General features: G+C 31.8%; 1 protein-coding gene across 2 annotated transcripts in view; it reads right to left on the bottom strand.

The window, feature by feature from the left end:
• LOC134696078 (nucleolar protein 4-like) overlaps positions 1-24,756 on the bottom strand; it is a 58,944-nt gene extending 34,188 nt beyond the window's left edge. Inside the window, exons 1-3 of one of the 2 annotated variants that reach the window (XM_063557678.1) lie at positions 24,091-24,756; positions 15,756-15,899; positions 6,100-6,384 (exon numbers count right to left, since the gene is read on the bottom strand). In XM_063557678.1, coding sequence (XP_063413748.1) covers positions 6,100-6,384; positions 15,756-15,899; positions 24,091-24,375 — 714 coding nt within the window. In that variant the 5' untranslated portion in view covers positions 24,376-24,756. The remainder of the gene's footprint in view (positions 1-6,099; positions 6,385-15,755; positions 15,900-24,090) is intronic. The other variant, XM_063557670.1, reaches the window with a different exon arrangement.
• Positions 24,757-25,098: the final 342 nt, after the last annotated feature.

Below are 25,098 nucleotides of genomic sequence, written 5' to 3'. Positions count from 1 at the left end.
TTGTCCCTTAAGCTGTATATAAACTGTACATTCCTTAAACTGTATATAAACTATACATTTTTAAAGTTGTATATAAAATGCAACTGGGCACTAGCTACGAGATATATAAAAAAATCAAATATATCATTTATTTTTTGGCTCTATCATTAATGAAATGCAAATACAATGTAGTGAAATAACAATTCGCTTTTAGCGGCCAGTACGGTTCGGTTTTGCCCAAATAAGCTAAAAACAACATTCCAATAATACAACCTAAAATCACATGATGATGATCTACACAATTATATGGTACTGTATGGTCTTCAACAATGAGCAAAACCCCAAAAACTGTGAAAGGTAACTACATGACGAAATGTGAAACAATTAAAAAACATGCATGTTAAATTCATTCGAAGAACAATAATAAACGAAAAAAAATATATGAAAGACAGAAACAAACGACAACCACGAATTATAGGTTTTTGACTTTGGACATAAAGAGTGTGGTTGGGTTATTGAACAGGTTTGTCAGGGCTCAACGTTTTCCTTTCATGAATAGTGGTAAATCAGTACAGTATAAGAGTAAACTATAAAAATCAGTATTGGACTAATCAGTCGTCTAGACCAGAAAAAAGTAAAAATATGTCATAATTTACTAACACAATCAATGTACGAGATAGCAAGACACATGCAAGACAAGAAAAGGGACAAACATTTATACAACAGTCAATAACACTACACACTGACATCTTTAAATAGGAGTGACCCCGGACGAGAAAGCATGTCCGGGTTTAATGTAACACGTCACACGCAAGTAAAAAAAGGAAGTCAGAGTTCATTGCAATCTTCGACTCGACTTTTATGCTGTACTAAAACTAGTACATTCGCGACAGTAAACTAATTGACGTCATGACAAGTTCCGAGAAAATACCATCTTTAAAAAAAAAATTAAAAAAGTTTAACATTTTAATACAATATATATTTTACGAGGTAACGCTGAGAATGACCGAAATAATATTTTTAAAATTCCTTTGATTTCAAACCAAATATTTATTTATTTAATTTAATTTACTGTCAAAGAGCATAAAACATTAAATATAATTTATAAGAAAGAGAAATATGAGTGACTAATACATAACTATACACAAACAATGACCGAAAGTTATATAACATTAGCAACTTAGATTACGTACAAATTAAGGACAGTTATTTAGTTAAAAAAATCAAACAGAATGAAAGATGCCTCTGTCGATGGCCAAGTGGTTTGAATAGTGTAACTTCTGCCAGTGGTCACTAGCCTGACAACATTGAGATTGTGAGTTCGAACCCTGCTTTGGTTTTGTGCGTTCAACTCCAATATTTATCGACTTTTGATTGCCAGTTTCCTAGAGAATGTCGGTGATTCTCAACAACTACATCGGCTTCCTCCGCCAAATAAAATGGTTGCCATGATATATGACATATAGACAGGTGTTTAAACACCAATAATCAATCAATCAATCTTTGTATTTACAGTTGATTTTAAAAAAAATGTTTCTCTCTATCAGACACTGCGTACGGTATTCAATGTTCACTCTCGAGCAATTAACTCTCATAGTATACATGTGCTAATGCGCGTAGTTGACATATTATTCCTCTTTTTTCTTTCTTTTCATTCTTTTTTTTTTATCAAAATTATTTTTCTTTCTTATTTTGGTATTTAGAAAAAATGTACTAGTATGTGCCGAGTTTACCATCTCTCATTAAGTCATTTCAATGATTCTAATAATTTAAAGATTAAATGTTCTTTCATCCTATAACACAATGTGTTCTTTAATGTCAACAATCTTTAATGATTTTTTCAACTGAGGTATAAGTTGTCTTATTAGCAGGAGGAAGGTTTTTTTCTGCGTAAATATGCATCATGCAACTATGGATCTCTGATATCAGATTTTCTAGTCTATATTAAGAAGATTTCACTGTGATTTTAACAATACAATGTAATGGATACAAGGTTTTGACAGAATAGTATCATGATACTGTAAACACTTTCCTTGAATAAATGATAGAATTACAAAAGCAGTATTATCAAATCTGTTGTGTGAAAATTGATATTTCAAAAATTATAAAATATTCTTCAATTCTGCTACAAATTATGCTATTTGCACTTGATAAAATTGCAATATAAGCTGGAAATTTATAGGAAAAAATATCGGATGAGATGTAAATATGATGTAAACATATTTTTTGTTAAAACATGATATGAAGCACAGTCTAACCATAGATGAAATACCATCTATGATTTGAGTGTATTCACCAAAAACCCCGCGGAAAACTATAACATGCAGATCCAACCATGATTTTCAACAGTGGTATAACCACAAAACCGGTAGAAAGCACGAAGACGGCGCCATCGATTACACAGCTCTTGAATACTTGAATATTTCAAACTATTAAATCCAAATTCATGCAGGTTTTATTTTTTGTATCTTTAATACATAAGTCAAATAACCCAAGAAGATTTCCATCATAGTACACATGTTGAAGACTTAACACCTACTATTAAAGATATCTTGGTAACTTCTAGAAATGCATGCATCAAATTCTCTCATTGTCGACACGAAGCATTTAAATATTACCTCCCTTTGAACGAATATTACTCCCCCATGCAGATAGTATCGAAACATGTGCAAAGATTTAGAATGTTCGTACCATCAAATATCCATCCACTGGAAGCTTGTTTAAAATACCCATGATTCTACGGAAGATTAAGAACTACACTTTTAATGGATATCACTATTTAAAAATTAATAAAACGTTGATGCAAACAAAAATGGCTCCATATGATGATATCATATTTATGGCTAAACTAGCTATGAGAAGGTAACTAAAAATAAGCAAAGAAACATCGCTTATGAATAATTCAATTGCAAGTGCATAATTCGACTTCATTACAAAAAAAAATTTCGTGTGAACATTAATTGAACATCATAGCTAGAGATGGATTACGCATGAACTAGGCGTGTTCAGTTGGTAAAAGAAAAGAATGGTAACATTGGAAGTAAAACAATTATAAACCATTTGATTAACTGATTCGATATACAAAACTTATTCTTATACAGATAAAAACTACAATTAACATACAATTTTAACGAATAAGATGAAATTATTATGAACTAGACAATTTCCAACTGCACCAGTTCGTTATCTATGTTTATGTTTTATATAAGTTAAATAACCTTTGGCAGACCTCGGAAGGTCAACTCGGTGGTTAACTAGATGGCATTAAGAACAAAATACACATGAAATTCTTATATATTATTTCGAGTTTAAGCATTGTAAAATTGTTTATTCTAGTTTTTTTCTTATTTGATAGACGCTATATTTAATATATTATAAACCGAATAAGAAAAATTTATTCAAATCGGTGCTCATGAATTTGACAGCATAGCCCCTATAAGAATGCTTTTTATTAGCCAGGGTCTCACTGATGAAAAATATTCATCGGTTTGTTTTCTTAATGTTACACCTAAAAAATATTTAAATAGAAATAAAATTGCTAGACGTGTAAAGCCAATCCAGGCATCAAACTATATTTTAAGACTTGACGAGAAGCTATAGTTGGTGATAAATTAAAGAGTTTTGACACAGTATAACATCAACAAGATTGAAGAACTATAAACAAGTGCCATTCTTTTACAACATGATATGTATAATATTGTGGTTACGTTAGCTCCTCTGGTTTAAAAGTTACTTAACTATATGTCATTTCCCCACATTTATTTCAGAGGTATACGATATCATTATGCACCTTTATCTATTTGCATATGTTTTATATCATTCCTTATTTTAATTTATATGATTTTCTAGCATCATACATATCTGACCTTATAATTATATGTGAACTGCCCAGAAACCTCTTTATTATGGCATACTGATTTCAAAAGTATAGTTAAATATTTTTAAAGATTTAAACAAAAAATCCTATATTAAAGCGTACTTTCAACCGCCGTCTGTGACATTCAAAGGGAGATAACGCTATTTAGTTTTAAGTCCAATAGAAGCTTGTTTACTCACCCTCAAGTTATGCTACATCAATATTCTGTTTGATAGACTGATTTAATATTAACAAATAGAAAAATATCACGGTCAACCTATATGATCCGTGAACATTGATTAATTGTCCCCAATCAGAGTCCCTGATGTATGAAAAATTTATAAAAAATAAAAAGTAAAAAAAAAACTAGAATTAAAAATTATTATAAAATGTTTTTCTAGAACCCTTATTAACAGAAAAAAACGGGACCTCTGTGGCCGAGCGGTCTAAGTGGTAACTACTGTAATCGCTAGCCATTCAATACTTCGGGTGCACTAGACTCCAATCTTAATTGACTAGGATTGTCAGTTTTCCTATCGAAGGTCGGTGGTTTTATCCGGGCACTTCCTCCACAAATAAAAACTGGCCGCCACGAAATAGCCTAAATGCGGTGCTTGAAAGTGGCGTTAAAACACCAAAAATCAATCAGAACAATAAACAAAACAATTTGAAACACCATTTCTAAAATTAACAGCCTCATGGGTTCTTGAGGTGCTGGCTAACCTGTAAGGACTGGGGAACATGGGTTTTGCTCATTGTTGAAGGTCGCACAGTGACTTATAGTTGTTATTTTTTTCTGTCAGTTGGTCTCTCGTGAAGACTTGTCTCATTGGCAATCATAACGCATCTTCTATTTTTATGTCGAATAAAAAAGTATTATTTTAAGATTCAGTTGAAATATCGAACAGCTTTTATTAAAAAAAGAGCAAATGCCCATATATAGCTGTCAGGTTTTAGTTCAAACATTTTTATATAACCATGATATTGAACGATTCAACATTTCCTTTGTTAAGTCAATGTGTGAGGGTTTCGTTATTGGATAATTGTTTTGTTTGTACTCCCAACTTTTATTGACTCGGGACGATTTACCGTTTGTCATATTGAATAGACACCTGTCGATAGCTGTATATTGTTGAAGACTTCACCCTACCCTCTATATATTGACATTTGGTTGCTTTCTCATTTACATTTTACCCACGTGTGCTTTTTGGTTAAAACCTTCACCTCCTGATCTCTTTTGGTTTATTTTACATAACTAAAATATCATGCATTTTTTTTCTTTTTAAAAATTCATTGAATTATTCTAATCAATAAATTCATATGTTTAAAAATTTGTGTAAACTAAGTCTAGACTAAATATTTGATTATTTACTTAATAAAACGGAAATGTATCTGGCAACAACATTATTATTTTTTTCATTTTTGGGAATCCATTAAACACTCTTTTCTTGTGGTTATTGTCTCGTTGACGTATACCCCAATCTCTTTTCATTTAAGCTGTACTTAACATCTCCTTACAGCAAGATAACTTATTTTCAAAATTATCTTTTGTATCTTACTTTAAATCACTTGCATATTGTTCATCTAACAAAAAACTTACAGATATTCCGTAGTTGTCCCTTTGAGATAATCTACGTTTCAGAAACAGAAAAAAAAATATGCTATGTTTACTTCTGACGTAAAAAATATTAAAATAAATATAGATATTGTAAGATTGACAATGCGACACCTATACATCAAAGCCCAAATGAGGTGTACACCTACAGGCCACCGAAAGGCCTTCGATGATGACCCAAAAATCACACGGTATAGTGAACCATTAAAGGGTTCAGGATGTCACAGTTTGAAAAAAAACGGCCTAATATATACTAACACAACAAACGAAAATAAGTATTGCAGAAAACAACCAACGCCATCCATTTGCTTATATGTCCCTGCCTTAGGCCAGTCGAAAAAGGGAATATGGTGGGATGAACCTGCTTTGTGAGCTCTCAACCCTCCTCTAAGACAGGTGTAACAGCATTACATTAGAACTATGAAAAGCATCTGGGAAAGTCTTGTCTAATAAGATCGGTACAAAAAAAATAAAAAATAGACAAAGCACCGATATAAGAGTACTCTCAGTTTATGAAAGGTAAGACTGGTATAACAACCAATTTCAACTAATAAATAAACTTTGTTCCCAGACTAGGTAATCAACCAGTACACCTTCTTTAGGATTGTCATAACACTAACCGACAAAGTGAAACATAATGAACGCTTACCTCGTCGCTGTAAACTTCTGTGTGGAGGTTTCTGTACTTAAGGTGATTGAGGTAAGTTTGAGTAATCGGCATGTTGAAGTCTACAATGGGTACATTCTGTGCCTCGTTGTCATGTTCCGTAGTCCTAAAGCTATATTGTGACTGGGGGATTACAAAACTGCTATTTACAGATTCGTTGTTTGTACTGTCAGCAGAAGATAAGTGCATCCTCTTTTGGCAGTCAGAACATGACATAAGAAACCGTGTTACAGCCTCTCGAGGTAAAAAGGCATATTTTTCAGCAATCTGAAATAAAAAGAATGTATTTTCACACGTTGAATCGACCAGATCCCTTGCTGAATAAAAAAAAAAACAGTCCTGTACATTAAAATTTTGCTATGAATCATCGCAGCTTTTTTTTTTATATTATTCTGTATGTTTTGTGTAAAGAAAAGGCATTCTTTTTTTATAAGAAATGCTATATTCATTTTTAATAAAATAAACAAAAAAAAATCTAAATCAGCCATTTAGTTATGATCTGATTTATAAAAAAAGACTTCGATGTTATTTGTTGCGTTTTTCAGTTTAATTTCAGACATATGAGAATGAGAAGATGTTGAATGTCCAATACAATTAATGCTGTTCAGACACTCAATTAAGAATTTTTAAGAAGATTTTCTCGTTCTAATTTCAGAGTGTAAATATTTCTTATTTACTTAAAAATTGAAATTAATGGGACATAAACACCTCACTACTTATTGAATAGCGAAGCTGGAGTTGTCCTCCTTTCATTATGTAAGTTAACTGCCTAGGTTTTCTAAAACAGCTAACCTGACAAAAGATTTGAGGGAAATAAATCGAAAGGTATGATGTTACAGGATTTGTGATTAACGTCCAGTGACAAATATTACATTCATATCGGGTCGAAAACTGTTATGAATGTGAACCATAATTTGTACAATAAAGTCAGACATGTTGAACGAGATTTTTTTACATGCTTGTTAACAATGTAATCCACAGGAAGACACGTTACTGTACACGGACACATTAATCTTACTCCTAGCCGACATATGTGCTCTTACCCCTAAATTCTGTATACATGACGTAAATTCTTCGTTAGTTTAAATAATCTTTAAAACAACCTTTTAAGCCATATGCACTGAACAATAATTTTCTCCGATCTTTTAGCCTGAAAGTCGGAGAAAATTAATGTACCGCCCTGAGCCAGTGTGTTGCTTTTTTTTTTATTTCATTTCCCAAATCATTCCCCAGAATTACCCTCTTCTCAAGACCATGTCGTGCAGTGGTTAATTGTATGTTTGGGGTATAAACAGGGTAGTCGGATAGACTTCATTTAAATTGAAGCCAAACGACAACAATAACAAATACAAATCAAGAGTGCAACGTGCAATTTTCAAAATAAGACAATGGGTCTTTGTTTAACAATATGTCAAGTTTTAAATAAAATTTGTGATAAAATCAAAGATCTGCCATTAACACCCAATGCTGCAGTTTGTTAAAATCTGCCTTAGCGCGATCAGTAGATCTCAAATTGAGGTGTTTTTTTCTGAGCATCTTCTAGTCTTGTTGCAAAATTACATTTTTGGCTTAAAAATATTTTACCAAGTATTATTCAATAAACTTCGGAAAAATCTAACACTTTAAAATTTACAGATAAAACTTTCAAAATTTCAGAATAAAAACCCATTTAAAATCAAGGGCAGGTAGTTGTATTGAATTTGAAAGGATTGTTTTGGTGTTTTTTCACGAACATAAGTCCTATATGATCCTTTTCTTATTTTGATATTTCGGAAGTTTTTATCAAAATCAGGTATCTCATTAAATGTTAACCAATTCTATCGTTTAATGTTTTTTCAATTATGAAAAATGTAAGTTTTCCCAATAAATATAAAAAAAGAAGATGTGGTATGATTGCCAATGAGACAACTATCCACAAAAGACCAAAATGACACAGACATTAACAACTATAAGTCATCGTACGGCCTTCAACAATGAGCGAAGCCCATACCGCATAGTCAGCTATAAAAGGCCCGATAATACAATGTAAAACAATTCAAACGAGAAAACTAACGGACTTATTTCTGTAAAAAAAATAAACGAAAAACAAATATGTAACATATAAACAAACGACAAGCACTGAATCACAGGCTCCTGACTTGGGACAGGCACATACATCAATAATGTGGCGGGATTTAAACATGTTAACGAGATCCCAACCCTTCCCATAACCTTGGACAGTGGTATAACAGTAAAACATAAGAACGAACTATAAAAACTAGTTGAAAAAGGCTTAACTCGTCAGATGTACAAAAATACAAGTGGACGTGGCCGGGTACTTATACATCCCGACACAAAAAGACACAATGAACAGATATGTGAGTACTCACAGTTATCTGAAAGCTAGTTCAACGCCACTAAGTAATAAAAAAAAAAACATATAAAATAACTGGACGTTCGTTAATTTCAATGTAATTTAATCCAGTTAAGTAAAACAGTTTTATACTGAAAATTAAAAGTGCATTGACCCAAAGTCTTCTTCAGAAGTTGAAGAAAAATCTATCGTCGAACATCTCAACCTTCAATCTAACACAAGACAAAAGGGGAAGATCTAGCAGTTAGGGTCACAGCAATGACCATTTAAACGCTAAATGAAATGGCTCTGTTGACTATATAACCAACACACGGCTTCATTTATATGGTAGCTATGGTTGGCAAGTGTTACATTTTATAATAAGGTTTCAAAAATGAAAGAAATAATAACTTCACACATCAAGTTTTCTGAAAACTGCTTTTCTGAATAAATTTCATCAGGCACTCTAGATGGTGTTCAAAAGCTTAGAACAGCAAGGGGGAGAAAGACAACCAAATGGGCTAAAACAAAACGTCTAACGTGAAATGTGCCTAAGGGAGTTACAATCATAGCTTTACCACATTTTCAGTTTTATGCTTTGGTAATCATATAATTTGAATGAAAGAAATCATTCTTTGGTGGATGATACCGTCAGTGACAGATATTCCACCAGAACCGGTATAGATCCGTGCATGGTTAACAATCGGCGGGGCATTATGGACACTAGTCTAATCTAGATGAATGCAGTTTGGTATTTACCCGCTCAGTATAGTTTTTCATAACTTTTCGACAAGTTGACAGACGACGGTTGCCTAGTGATGGGACAGAAATTTATACACTAGAACTGATGTTACTTTTTAATTTTAAATTAAAACGATCATTCAATCGATTAAAACCTTTTCTGAACTTGTTTAGTCTCTCCAAATTTCTTTAATAAAGACTGGTAAATCCTTTACTATTTCCTATTAACAGTTTGTGTCCTACTCAATAAAGAGGATTTGTCCCATCTCCGTAATGTAAAATGTTCCTCGTTGTCGCAGAAATCTAATCAAGAGAGAATTCTGAAATGTTTGTAAAACGAGCCGAAATAATTCAATAGAGTATTCCTTGCGTCTTACGGACAAACTTCACATAAACTCAATGAAATAAACAGCGATCAAGAATAAAACAAGTGATTAGTATTCTGTTAACGTTCTAAACATTCTTCAGAGGGAATAATGAACGGGACAACAACGACAAAAAATATCACAAACCTTATTGAAATAATTATTCTACAAAGTAAACATTCAAACTTGATGGAATTAAAGGATTCACATGACACAGTTTAGTTTTACATCGATTTTACAACTTAATTCGAAACTGAACAGTTTTACTTTTGACTCAGCAGCTGAAACATATTCTTTTTACTCAATATATTGGATATAAGTAAAGCACTCCATACTTCAATACAATCCCAAGTTATATTCTTAATTTTAAGTTGAAAAAATAACTAATTCACAGCATTATATGTTTGAGAATGTAAACGCAGATTCCAATGTCTTGTCCTGGCAGTAGCGGAATGGTGTCATTTCTTGTCTAACTCTTTTATTAAAACATAAACTAATTTTATGAACCACAGTCCCAAATAACTATTGTATAATAGTTTAACATATGGCAGCAAATGAAAGTCTATTAGTAAACAAACTTTGCTTTCAGGGCAATGGAAAAAACAAGATCATTACTAAAATTAATAGAGAAAACATTGAAAGAAAATACACAGAAAGTAAAATTAACATTAACCCCAATAAAATTTAGGACTGAACTTCAGGAAAGACAGAGGCCATTTTGGCTTTGGAAAATTGAACATATCCGTGGTCACCTAAGACGAAGTCTGCTTGTCATAATAAAATAATAAAGTAGTTTTACTGCTATTATAAATGGGACGAAAATCTTAGAATCTTTTAAAATTTATCTTGTCAACAAATTGCTTTTCTGGTAGAGTATTGGTTCATAACTTAATATAGATAAATAGATATAAAACAATTGCCGATTTGCGATTCAAGAAAACAAATTTAAAGCCCCATATCAAATATGTGAGAGAGAAAGGTACACAATATATAATCTGAAGGACTTATATCTAATGGACATCTGAAGAATGATTTTTGATATATTTGTAATACTTTTTTTATTTTCTTCAAACGATTGAAAATTGGCCTTAACATACATTCTTCTTTGTTAAGTTAATTTCTGTCATCTAAAAGATTGAGAATCTCTGATGCCTGTTACACAGTTCATATTTGTGGAAATATTCTTTGATAAACATATATTTGTACTTGGAATACAAGAACTCATACTAAAAATGTTTTGCCTTAAGAACATTTACGAGTTTAGAATTGTTGAAAGACATAGAAAGTGGCCGATAAACACAAGATACTGAAGAAAAACATTCTGTAATAATGTCCTTGAAAAAGATTCCGAAATAATGGCCTGTGTTGTTTGATGGATTTAATTTTCTAGAGTCATTCTAAAGCTTCAAATCTCACTTTCGGCTAAATTTGCAAGCATTCTAACATCTATTGATTATGAATATCTCTTGACTAAAGGCTTCCGCCGTGGATTTCATGGGCTTCTCTGTAAATGTCCTGGAAGGTTTTAAATCGATCTTCAGGAAACTATCCAGTTAGAAAGTTTGTCAACAAAATTTATCATATGATTTGAGTGTACAGTCTGTAGAATGTTGCAGGGGCAAAAAAATGTCTTACAAAAGAAAATATTCAACGCATATTATCAGATAATATTATAAAACAATATATATAATCTTTTAATCATAATTTTAAATCTTAAATATATCTAGGTATAAACAAGTTTGTTACTAATGAGAACACGATACTTTTGATATCTTAAATCCATGCGGCATGCAAAAGCAGGGTTTTTCCTAAAACGTCCACTAGAACCATGTACACATGTATTCACATACGTAGTTATGGCAGTTATAGAATGATATGAAAAATATTTCACACTATTAAAAAGGTTAACGAAAGATTAACTGAATATAAACCGTCATATTCAGTCTTCACCAGTCACATGTGTCACGGTTACATGTCACAGCCATTTATCACTATCTTATGCGTTAACTGTCACACTCAACCGCCATCTTGGATATGTGTTAACTGACACATGTTTCAACTGTCACAGTAACCGTCATCTTGGATATGCTTGAACTGCCACATGCTAACGTGTTAACCGTCACTGTCAACGTGTTAACTGTTACAGTTAGTCGTCAATGCAATGCGTTTTAACTGTCACAGCCGGTCATCACCTGCTATATATGTTGATTCATTTTCAGTTGTCACCTGCTGTTACATTAATATGTGTAACAGCCAGTCGCGACTGTCATAAGTTCTACATTAACTGTCAAAGTTAGCCGTCACTTGTCAAATGTGTTCAACCGTCATGAAACAATCAGTCGTGCTTACCCTTTTTATGCGTTACTGTAACTGTCAGTCGTAACCAAAATCACTGCATTTTGATTTTTTGTTTAGAAATTTAATTTCAAGAATGAGAAAATCCATTAAAACGAGTTAAGAGCATTAAAAGAAATCCTGTATCATCCGTCTAATTAAATTTTCTTGTTTGGGCTATTGTTGAAAAGTCATATTTTAATAAATGTGTTATGGAAGCCAAGTAAATTGTTCGGTCGTCTCTTCAGTAGTTTTCTCCTAAACCGTTAAACTTTTCCACCCTGACATGTAATCAGAAGATAAAATTTGTTGAACTCAAATGTATCGGCGCTTTTGTTTATGATAAGCTTATCTAACTAAATAAGGCAAATCGTGTCGAAAATATCATGGCTATATTTGTCGGATTTAAAGATAATCCGATTTTTATTGAGAAATAGCTATATATACTGCAACAAAATACTAGTTATTAAAGATTGAACTGTTACTAATCAGGAAAAGTGCAAACCCATAAAATTCTTCTTAGTAGAGTGAAATGAAATATTTGTTCCCGACTTCAAAACCCTTTTGAATATTACACTAGTTACAGTTCAATGTGACAATGTGATATAGTACCCTATTAGTTTTCAGCCAGTTGTCTTTCAATAAAGTACTCTATCAGCTGTCAATATAGGACCTTTCTAGTTGTCAATATAGGACCTTTCTAGTTGTCAATATAGGACCTTTCTAGTTGTCATTACAGGACCTTTCTAGTTGTCAATATAGGACCTTTCTAGTTGCCAATATAGGACCTTTCTAGTTGTCAATATAGGACCTTTCTAGTTGTCAATATAGGACCTTTCTAGTTGTCAATATAGGACCTTTCTAGTTGTCAATACAGGACCTTTCTAGTTGTCAATATAGGACCTTTCTAGTTGTCAATACAGGACCTTTCTAGTTGTCAATATAGGACCTTTCTAGTTGTCAATATAGGACCTTTCTAGTTGTCAATATAGGACCTTTCTAGTTGTCAATATAGGACCTTTCTAGTTGTCAATACAGGACCTTTCTAGTTGTCAATATAGGACCTTCTAGTTGTCAATAATGGACCTTTCTAGTTGTCAATATAGGACCTTTCTAGTTGTCAATACAGGACCTTTCTAGTTGTCAATATAGGACCTTTCTAGTTGTCAATAAAGGACTTTACTATTTGTCATTATAGTACGTAACTATATGTCAATACAGTTCTTAACTAGTTGTCTAGTGATACAGTACTTTTCTTGTTGTCAATATCGTACATTACTAGTTATCAATGCAGTACTTAACCAGTAAATAATACAGCACTTAACTAGTTATTGACACAGTACTTAACTAGTTATTAATACAGCACTTAACTATTTATTAATATAGTATTTAACTAGTTATTACTACAGTACTTAACTAGTTATTAATATAGTACTTAACTAGTTATTAATACAGCACTTAACTAGTTATTAATATAGTACTTAACTAGTTATTAATATAGTACTTACCTAGTTATTAATACAGCACTTAACTAGTTATTAATACAGCACTTAACTAGTTATTAATATAGTACTTAACTAGTTGTCAATATACTACTTTACCAGATATGACAATATGTCATTGACTATATGTAAATACTAATAGACAATACATAACTTTCATGAACCATACCAACAAAATCTTCGGTTTTTAAAAATCAATGAAAATGGTTTAAACCCAGAGAATTGTGTTTTTTTTTCATGTTTCTCTCCGATGTACTCTTCTGCCGAGTAAAATGTTTACGTTTCTCTTGTAGATATCCAATACGTGTCTATTATGTCATTCATCAACCACTGTATTTATTTACACCTAGTAATGTAAGTGTGAATCGGAATGACTTTACAATAAAACCTGCGACTGTCTGATATCAGATATATTAAACGTAAAAGTTTAATAATTCGTTGACAGCGGCATGGCGTTCGATACTGAGGGTTTAATTTGGCCAAATTTGAACATGTCTGTAGATGATTAGCAATGAAATTACCACCTAGGGTATATTCTAAATATCGTAACACTTTCTGCTAATGGTAGTGACACACATGCAGGTGCCCGAAGCCGGAAAGTTAATTAGCGGGTCGACAGAAGCCGTTCAAAGATTGTTGGTGTAATTGTAACATATTCTATAAACTCTATAGATCCTAAGCTGGAATCAAATTTAATATCTGTCATTCTCATTTAAAAACGCTGATACAGAATAGTGATGTTTTGAGAAATTATACCACCAGTCAAATTACATGGACATTTTTGTCTCATGGATGTGTAAAAATTGTTGGCATAGAAACATTAATTGTCTTTTACATAGAACGGGCTTTTCAACCTTGAAATTGTTTTTTTCACGATCACTTCGAATTCACAAAACATTAATTGATATTTATATAAAATGTGTACGAGGACCAAGAAATATTCCTTTTTTTTTTACATTTAAAATTCTATGAATTTTTCAATAATGCTGACATTCAGTTTATTTTAGTTCCTATGCCTTATGAACCGCGATTTTTACAACACTTTTTTTAAATGCAAAACTGTTTACTCATGTCTATTACCATAACGACTGGATCATCCGGAAAAGAGCTCACGTAGTATACAAGTCGGAGTGCTCGGAAGTCATGTGGAAAAAAATCAGTTTTAATGAAAGTCTTCTTCACCGCAAAAAAAACACCCCACATGTGTTGACCTCTATAGATCAATATTCAGGTTAAAACCTATGAAATCTAGAAAAAAATATCTTTTTTATTAGTGAAATATTAATTTTCTTCGTTTGGAAGAATAATCAAAGCAAATAACTCATTAGAAAGTGTAAGTTATTAACAATAATATATCTTCCTACAAAGAATGTTAAAGATTTAAGGAGAAAACAATAGAACTAAGTTCAGCGGTTAGTCATCAATAAGTACAATCTATTAACGATGATATATATATATATATATAAAAGATGTAGTATGATTGCCAATGAGACAAGTATCCACAAGAGACCAAAATGACACAGACATTAACAACTATAGGTCACCGTACGGCCTTCAACAATGAGCAAAGCCCATACCGCATAGTCAGCTATAACAGAGACATATATACACATATATATGTGTATATATGTCTCTGGCTATAACAGGCCCCGATATGACAATGTAAATCAATTCAAACGAGAAAACTAACGGCCTTATATGTCATACTGACAAATATTAATAAAGAATTTAAACAATATATATCCAATATCAAATTATATTTATGTCTTTTTTTTACAAAAATTATGTTACTTATCAACACACTCGTCAACCGTTTTATCCAGATCTGAATCCGTTGAATTCGTTTGAGTTTTTTTGCTGTAACAGAGATGAGTCCGCTGAGAATAATTGCGCTGAAGAAACTTTGAGTTCAATATTGCTTTGAAATATGTTTATTATAAATATATCGATTATAAAAGATATGTCTGGCTATATATATATATATATATATATATAAAAAGAACTCGGGCAGAGTTAAAAAAAATCTTTACAGTCTTTAAAAAATTTCAAGACACCGAACAGGCAAACATTACCAAGTAAATAAGTTGCCTTTTTCTTTTTTCGAAAACGATAAAAACATTCTCGAGATATTCTTACAGACACATAAGAGTATGAAGCAGAAAGCCTATAGAAATTAAATCTTTCTATAAAATATCACAAAAGTACCATTTTACTCTATCAATGCACCGTATGCACTTTATATTATCAGCAGGAGTCTCGACAAACCAAATCACTGGTGTGGTTACAGGTTTGATCGTTAAATTGAGCGCATGCTCTGTAATGACTGAGTTCCTAATATTTTTAACACCTATATGTTTGACCTACCGCTCGATATGTTCTTTTTTGTCCTGCGTGTTTACCTCCTCGTCCATCCATCTCCACGTGTACTCCATATATGATGTCGAAGAAATCCTCCACAATGGCCACCCGTTTATACTCCTTACTAGTATCATTACTGTTAGAATCAGTCTGCAAAATAATCATATTCAAAATAAGAACTATAATTAACTTTAAACTTGTATTGATACTAGTAATACTTTTAACTGTTTAACTTCTATTGTATTTTTCAAGATAAAAGGCAAATATTTAAGATTAGTCAAAACATCATGTAAAGACTCCTCCTACAATGAGTCCGTCCGTTAATAGTCAAAGACAGACCAGCCATCACAGCCGTCTTTTGACTCGTAGATAATAGATATAAAAAGATTTTGTATGAGTGCCAATGAGACAACTCTCCAACCAAGTCAAAATTTATAAACGTAAGATACGGTCTTCATTCAACACGGAGCCTATGCTCACACAGAACAGCAAGCTAACAAGGGCCCCAAAAACAACTAGTGTAAAACCATTCAAACGAGAAAAACAACAGTATAATCTAAATAAAAAACGAGAAACGAGAAACACTTACAGACGACAACCATTTAACAACAGATTCCTTAGAGAAAAAAGATTCTGCCATTTTTCCCGGTTTATTGAATGATTACCATATTCAAAAACTTAAGCCTCCATACTTTGATAATACTGAATTCCCCTGTTCTATCTTACCACAACAAAAATCATTCATAAAATGTAAAAATAAATAACATTTAACATTTTAATAAAATCTTTCAAGTAAATGATGCTTATTATTATATATGATGAGAAAAACTGGAAAACAATAGTTTAAACTATCTTGATCAAGATAGAGTACAACAATAAACAACGTTTGAATTCTAGATGATCTCCCTTTATATAGAAAAGTTAAGGTATGTACGCAGTCAAACATCATCTCATAGGTATGGTCACCAATATGTGGACTGTATGACTGTCAACAAAAGACAAGACACCAAAAGGGGTTAATATTACCCCAAATCACTGAGAGATTAGACACTACAAATACAATAACAACACACAACAATGGACAACCAGGACAACCAGATGATGAAAACTTACTCCAGACATGAGGCATTATTATTTAGCGGTCTAAACTTGTCTTGGGGTAGCCATCCTGAATTCTTTTATCAGTGAAAGAACAAAATCATGCTTTCAAAACACACTAAATTAATTCTAACTAACTAAAAAAAAACGTCAAAAGTATAGGTGTTAAAAAATGGAAAAACCACAAAAAATGATACAAACAATACTATAGAACGCAATTACAATGAATGTGGGATCTCGATAACTGAATACAAGTTAAAATTACTTCAAATCTCTTTATTATAAATCATACCTCCTTACACTCTAATAGTTATATTACTGGATGTGGCCTTTTATAAAATTCTATTAGCAATATAGTAGTATGATTTATAAACACTGAAATAATAGCTATTGAGTGTCCCTTCTGGATTTTAGCTCCAGGTAAAGACAAATTGACAAGCCTGTTAAGACGACTGTCTGTTTTGTAAATATTATTGTTTTTAATCTCAAATAAATGAGCCTACGCATCGTATATCAATAGCCAGTTTTGTTTCATGTCCCAAAGTCATTGTTTTGCGCTGAAACTCATTTGGATCCCGGATTGAGATCACCTGCTACCCGATACGATCCCACGGAGCATTATTACAACGACTAATAGTTTAGTAATAACCAGCTCTGTTTGAAGGAACCTGAAGTCAGATAAAAGAGGCTCTTATTGATCTCGGACGGACAAATTAAAATACACTCGTATTAGAGAACAAAGATTTATAACTAACTCAATCATCCCTTTAGAAGATGATTTTTATTAGAAAATATAATTTTGCAGAAAACATCAGTATCAAATTACCGTCCTAAAATTGTTGATGACAGCATCTTATTGAGGTGTTTGTCAAAGGTTTTACCTATTTACCAAGATTACGTTTTATGGAATTTAATACAAACCATTCTGCTCTTATTTAAGCTTTATTTTTACATTCGTTATTTCCTTCTTTAAAAATGAGATTTTAATAGACCATTTTAATTGCGACATTGCAAGTCGTAGAATAAATGAAAAAAAAAATACAATCAGCAGCAAATATATAAGATTGCATATTTCGCATACAAATGCATGCAGTAATGACAAGGGCTGATGCAGGCTCCAATGAAAGGTGATGTTATTGTCCAAAATGGTAAAAATACCGCCGAACGTGGCGGGAAGAATTTGTGTAAGTTTCAAAGGTGCTACGTACACACTCTTAGTTACCCTGTATCTGCCGCTGAATGCAAACACAACTTAAAAACAGGCGAGGTACGGAACACACATTTTACAATAAGTTATTAAATTCGAAGTACACAAAAACTCCAAAACAATAAAAAATAAAACAATAAAAACACCAAAATCGAAAGGAAGGGAAAACACAATTAGCTTTTTAATAGATATTAGAAGATGTGGTATGAGTGCCAATGAGACAAGTCTCCATCTAAATCACAATTTGTAAAAGTAAAACATTATAAGTCAAAGAAGATGTTTTAGTGTGATTCCGCGGGTCTTACGGCGAGCGGGCCAGAAAAATATATACTATCGGTAAAATGATTTTACGTTGGAGATGCACGGTCCCTTTTCGAATTGTCGGTGCTGGTGGATGTGACATGAGAACCAAAGTAAGTTCTATTGTATATCATTATATTGTCTTGTACTCAATGAAATGTTAGAGGTTAAATAAAGTGTTATTATGTATACCAAAAAAACATTTACACTAAAGTGCACACAAATGTATGCTGCAGTTATAGCATTTATAGTTATATTTCTTTATATCGAATGTTTCTTCTCTTTTTAGTACTTCTCTTCTTTCATTCCTATAATTTTCTTTAATTCAATTCGTCGCTATGGAGAAATAATAAATGTCTTTGTAATAAGTCTAAAATTACCAGAAATGCCCACGTATCCCATGGAAATAATATAAATTGTGTTTTCGACAAATCTTATTAAAACCTGGCATGTGTTTTACTAGTATAAAATGATCCAGTCCAATTTTAACATTTTTGAAGTCAATTTCATGTATTTTTTAATGTAACTTTATTGCTTTGTACAATAAATTCTGTAATGATGCAAAATTAAGACCGAAGGTTAAAAAGACGTTGAGAAAAAACTTGTAGATATCTTGAACCCGGAGTACATATTGTTTTACGATGAAAGGGTGAATGTGGATGTTTTAATGGGATATTGTGCTGAGTTTAAATGATAGAGACTGTCGCAATAACCATTGTGCAGTATAACATTTCATGCATGGTAATATAGCAGAACACGACAGAATTTTTAAATGACAAATCATTTCAAATCAGAATCTTTTTTTTTTATTCCTAGACAAAAAAACAACAAATTTTATTGGTGAAATACAACTTTGAATGTCAGAAAAATTTATTTGTTCTTTTCTTAACACTACAGGGAACCATAGTAACCACATAGGTCTTTAATGCAGAGAGTAAACCCCGAATCCAGAGACAAGATTTAGCTAGCCCCTAAATAATAATGTGTATTAGTTTAAGGAATCAAATTTAAAAAAAAACACTCAAGACTTACAAAGGCAATGGTTCCTGACATGGGACAGGCGTAAAACCATGGCGGGGTTAAACATGGTTTTTTTAGATATCAACCCTCCCTTACACCTCAATAGTTGTTTATAATAATTTGTTTCTTTACTAAAAGAAAATATTCGTTCTTGGTTTTATGAGTTCTTCCTAAAATGACTGGATCTTTAAATTTCCGTTCTAGTGAAGACAGCTATGGTTATATATTCTACATGTATTCCATTCCGGTATTCTGTCCATCCAATGATTAACAAGTTACCTATTGACTACATTATTATTCCTACATTATACATGTGGACATAGGAGAAACGACAGCTAAAACCTAGTTAGGTAACAAATAGGGGGGAAAGTTATACAAATAATATATTACTAAACCAAATAGACGAAAAGAACGACAGAAAAAACCTTGAAGATCCAAAAAGAAAATCAAAAGTATGAAAAGGACCAAAGTTCTCCCAGAAAGCATTTCTCGTATGTCATTCTAATCGGAACACTTGATTTCCTGTATAAATATGATGTGTAATCTATTAATATGAAATACTAATGATTAAATAGTAATTTAAAACCAGAATGACCATCATCATTTTGGTATTACCCGTTTGGGGTATTTTTTTATTTTTCAACTACAAATTAGAAATGAAAACTCCTTGTGATATGGTAATAAACATTCCATGACCATTATTAATACCACAACGTTATGTTACAAATGATAGGAATTTTAATATTTCCCAGTTTTGATACCTTAATGTATGTTTTGTAATATAGGATTTTATGTTCAGATATAACGATCGGTTTAAGCAATGGATTAAGGAGAGAATTACAATGTACCACTCCTGGGTCTCGTCTTCTCCGATTGGTGAATGCGGATTGTGTTTCTAGTGTCCTGGGACGCATCAAAATTGTTGTAAAACAATTAAAGAAAATTGGAACGGAGAACAAGCGGCTACATTGCCCCGTAAACGAAACTTAATTCCTTTGTGGCAAATTTTCTCAAAGTTTCAGTAGTTAATACGTCATTAAAACGAAGCTTAAACTTAATAGAGAAAAATTGTCACTCTTTTTGTCAATCCTGATTTTATCTTCAGTCGGGAGTACGTTTTAGTATGATGTACATGAAAATGATAAATTCTTTCTCATTTTAGCCGTTCATAAGATCTGGGAAAATATTATTTAACGACGTAGGCGAACTGTATAAACACATTAACAAAGCCAAAAAATGTTTTGTTTAAAATCCTGAGGGAAGTTAGTGTGGGAAATTAGAAGGTTGGACATTTCCTTTTCTTTTTTTATACAGACAAATTATCAATATCCTATTTTTATCTGAAAGTCAGTTTACTATATTTCTTTAAAAAATTTGAATAAGTTTTTACACAAATTTTTTTTTTTTTTTAAATAATCTATTCTATTTATTTTTTTTAAATATATATCATTTTGAATATACAAAACATATGTTCAATCAATTTATGAAAAAATGACACCCATGCATGTCTTCCGAAAGTTGCTGTCGAGTCAAATCAGCATTTTAACATGTGTAGGAAGGTATAGTTAACGTTGATGGTCATAATACACCATCACGAATTTTAATTTAAATACTAGAACACATTTGTTTAGGGTCCAGTTGAAGCCCGCCTCCGAGTGTGAGATTTTCTCGTTGTGTGGTTGTTGTTTCTTTGACACATTCCCGATTTCCGTTCTCAATCCAATTGAACAGTCTGTATAGTGTATATCAGTCAAACAAACACTTTTAATGTCTCGTCTTCTGTGTATAGACTTAACAAAACTGAAAGCAGCTACACGTGTTTTATCTTGCTTTTTTTTTTTTTACCTATACGGGGTTTTGTCTTATTCTTTCACTGCGTTGAAGGATATAAGCAACAAAAAGCAGGAAAATATAAAAAAAATCACGTTTTTTAAAAAAGAAGGACGAAAGATATCAAATGGACAGTCAAATTCATAAATCTAAAACAAACTGACAACACCATGGCTAAAAATGAAAAAGACAAACAGACAAACAATAGTACACATGACACAACATAGAAAACTAAAGAATAAACAACACGAAACCCTAATTTAAGATTAGTAAATATAGATTTATAGTTTTTCGTGTTGTTTGGTTACTATTTCATTGACTAACCCACTCATCTCATATTAAGTTATGATAATCTTTACATATAAATATGATTCAAGGGTGAAAACATCAAATAGATAATTTATTATATATCTTTTTAACGGTTTGTTAAGTCCTTCCTTCATTTCTTTTTTACTCTGAGGTAATAACCTTTTTTTCTAATTTTTTTTTTTAAAAGGGGGGGGGATAATTTCAAGAAACAAATATACTGAAGCGAAAATTTCAAAAAATGATTTACTTCCATTGAAAATTAAGAGAAAATAATACAATATAAAATATAATATTTTTAAAAACTGTAAATTGTGTTGCCCCACCTCTCCGCAAAACACAAATAAAAAAATACATATAAAAGAAACACCAAAAATACGAAAGGTCGATGCCTAATAATTAGAGTATTGCCTTAGAATGGTTTATAATTTCTTTAAATAATTATTAGTTTCAACTATAAAATTATGATTCAATCGGATTTGTTTTTCTTTGCAATTAAAACATAATAGTAGTTTGAAATATTTATTTGATTCAATCAGATTTTTCTTTAATTTTATGTTTTTCGCTATCAAGATTGACGTGCTTGTGACAATATCAAAAATCTGCAAAACCACAAACCCTACAAATAAATAGCTTCACATTTTGAAGAATATGCTTTATTTTCTGTTGTTGTTGTTGTTCAAAGGAATCATATATAAAAAATGATATATTTATTTCATTTTCTCATCTCTCTAAAAAACATCCTTGTAATGGATGTTTTCTTTCATTTTAAGTGGTTTATTTAAGGTTCAGGTTAAGAGAATTTGTACTGCAACGGGATAGATAACCAGGAAAAAGGACGGATGTTTAACTATCATCTTCTTTCCGGTTTTGACGGGACAAATAAGATAAACCACGGAAGTGAGATGAGTATCCCTGGTGATAGAAACAGATTTATTTTTGAAGTCCCATCTGAGTTTACCGGATGATAGAAATTAAGTTTCCATGGAAACATAAAGGCAAGGTAACCGCGTTGTTTAGCTGATGTGACAATACCAGAAGTTTCGCATCGATACAAGCCCTCGAGTTGAAATGAATCTAAATAATTACTAATATTTTCTTCTGCTTCTTCTGCTTCTTCCTTTTTACTCCTTGTCCCGTTATATCTATTCTAATTAATCATTGCTTTTGTCCCCTGGTTTCTCATTAACGAACTATTTTGTCAAATCATTTTTGCTATCCATTGATTCATTCGCTTTCAATATCCTTTCTTACTTTTCCAACCATATTTGACGACACGAAAATTATATATCTGCCTTAACAATTCCTTTTGTTACAAATATTAATCTGTGGGCCTAATTAGCCCGAGTTCTGTAGCAGGTAATCTTTTCTCCTACAGAAACCAGGAATCAGCACGAGGCGTTTCCGATTAGCTTAGACTGGCCGCGCACCTGTCCGTAAAGGTGATAGCTATAATATATATCGTTAGCTACTGTAATTACTTATCTGATACATATACCTGTTTCCTAGGTAACACAATCTATAAAACCAAAACGAGCAAGAATTATTCTAAACAAGACTGACGAAATAAAACAGCAAATGCGTGTTAGTTAAAAAGTTTTTTTTTGGTTTATATATCGTTAAACATTTTTTTCATTTGATAGTTTATATTAAGATTTTTATTATCAGTCGTATTTTTTTTAATATATAATGATTTACTTTGACAGTTTGTAAAAAAAACTTTAATATATAATTGCTATGGGACGGGGTGTTAAACTTATGTGTTAATGTGACTTATATAAATATCAACAAATATGGCATTGGAAAGGACAAAGGGAACAGTGTGATCATGCCAGTAACAGTTTGCATCCAAGCAAGACACCTGCCTTTTTACTGAGATATTCATTCATTTTTGTAATATTGTCTTTCTATTCTTTCAAAGAAAATAGTTTCCTTAAAGCATCCATTAAAATATATCTTGTTTTTGATCAATAAAGTGGAGTTTGATGAGAGAGTGGTATCACAGTCAGTTTTTAGTTTGATGGATAATATAGTTAAGAGTGTCTTAGCGTGAACTTAATTTCGAGTCATGGATTTTTTAAACTCTCGAGAGAATTTTAGGTATTAAATGGGACAAAATTTCTCATCACCGGGATGCAAAAATCCTGGCAGTGGTGACAGTCATATTGATGTCTGCCATTATAAGGCTCAGAAGTGTCCAGTAATGAGACACACATAATATTCTACTGTCCGGTCGACCGTCAAACTAATTTCGGACATTAGTATTGAATAAATAGTCGCCCTGTATATATACAAGATCGATGCTTCCTTCAAAACAACGTAAAAAGTCTGAGAGATTTTGTGCAGTTGGTCGAGACCCGACTGAGTACAACATCTATGTAAGCTTCAGGATATCGTGGTCGGATTAGTATATAAATATATAACTATCATATTGCGTTGTTTAAAGTTTGAAATAATTATTTAAGTTTTAATTTTGTTATATTTCAGAAATACATAAATGAAAATTTATATATATATATATCAATAAAATTCAGTTAAGCAACAAATTATTTTTCAAAATTTGAAAGTTTCACTACTTACAACAGGTTTTGTTGGAACATATAAGCAGGTTCTGGATGGGTCACTCCCGTCTACAGGTCCTAAACGGAATCCTTTTGCTTTAACCCAAAATCTGAATTTAGAATTTCCAGCCGTCGGAGGCTCATCTCCCGTCAGGATATCTGTTATACGTTGGTACTTTTTATGTGTCACTGTTTTTGTTTTTCCACTGTCCCCATAATTCTGGATGGCCCAGTAGTGAAAAGATTCATACATTTCCCTCTTTCCTTCGTCTTTCAGAGAGTAAGATGAATTGTCACTATCCATTTGCAGACGACAGCTTTCAGGACGGCAGAAGATTCACGTTTGGGTCTTTATTAGTAAGGCGGGACTTGCGTACATCGAGCAATCACGTCCAGTAGTAAAGTGTCACAAACATAACGGATAACTTATCCACATGTCCAATCACCAGTTATAGGTAAAAAAAATCATAATTATCAAAACCAATATGATATTTCTTCTGTGGATGTCATAAATGAAGAGTTATACATTAATTATTTCCGCTGTCTGTAGAGAGCATATTAACAGTGACAAAACTGCATATCCTTTTTCTCGATCGATTGATTTTAAGTCGAAACTGGACAATTTTATAAATATCTATAAAGTACCTAAATTACTCATAAAATTAATCCTATATGGAGTTGTTGTAGATATACATATTTATTTGTTATATAATTAAAAAGATGTCCCAGTCATTGCTAAATATCGATTTTATATCAAATTAACCGGTGAAATGTTACAAGTTAGTTAGAACAAAGGTGGAAGCTTGTGTAATTTAATGTATACTTTACTTATATTGCCACACTAATAAGTATTAATAATTAATTATGATTCAGATTCAGATTCAATGGTTTATTCATAAATGTATATATAAAGTCTCACCAGAGATAATAGGATTACTAGGATAATATATTTTAAAAAATATGAGGGAATTTTAAAACACAATATATATCTATACATTTTTTTTCATATCTACAGTTTAAACAGTAT

This window comes from Mytilus trossulus, chromosome 1, assembly GCF_036588685.1.
Source record: "Mytilus trossulus isolate FHL-02 chromosome 1, PNRI_Mtr1.1.1.hap1, whole genome shotgun sequence".
Lineage (NCBI taxonomy): Eukaryota > Metazoa > Mollusca > Bivalvia > Mytilida > Mytilidae > Mytilus > Mytilus trossulus.
Note: the sequence above shows the minus strand (reverse complement) of the source record. Positions and strands in the feature narration are given on the sequence as shown.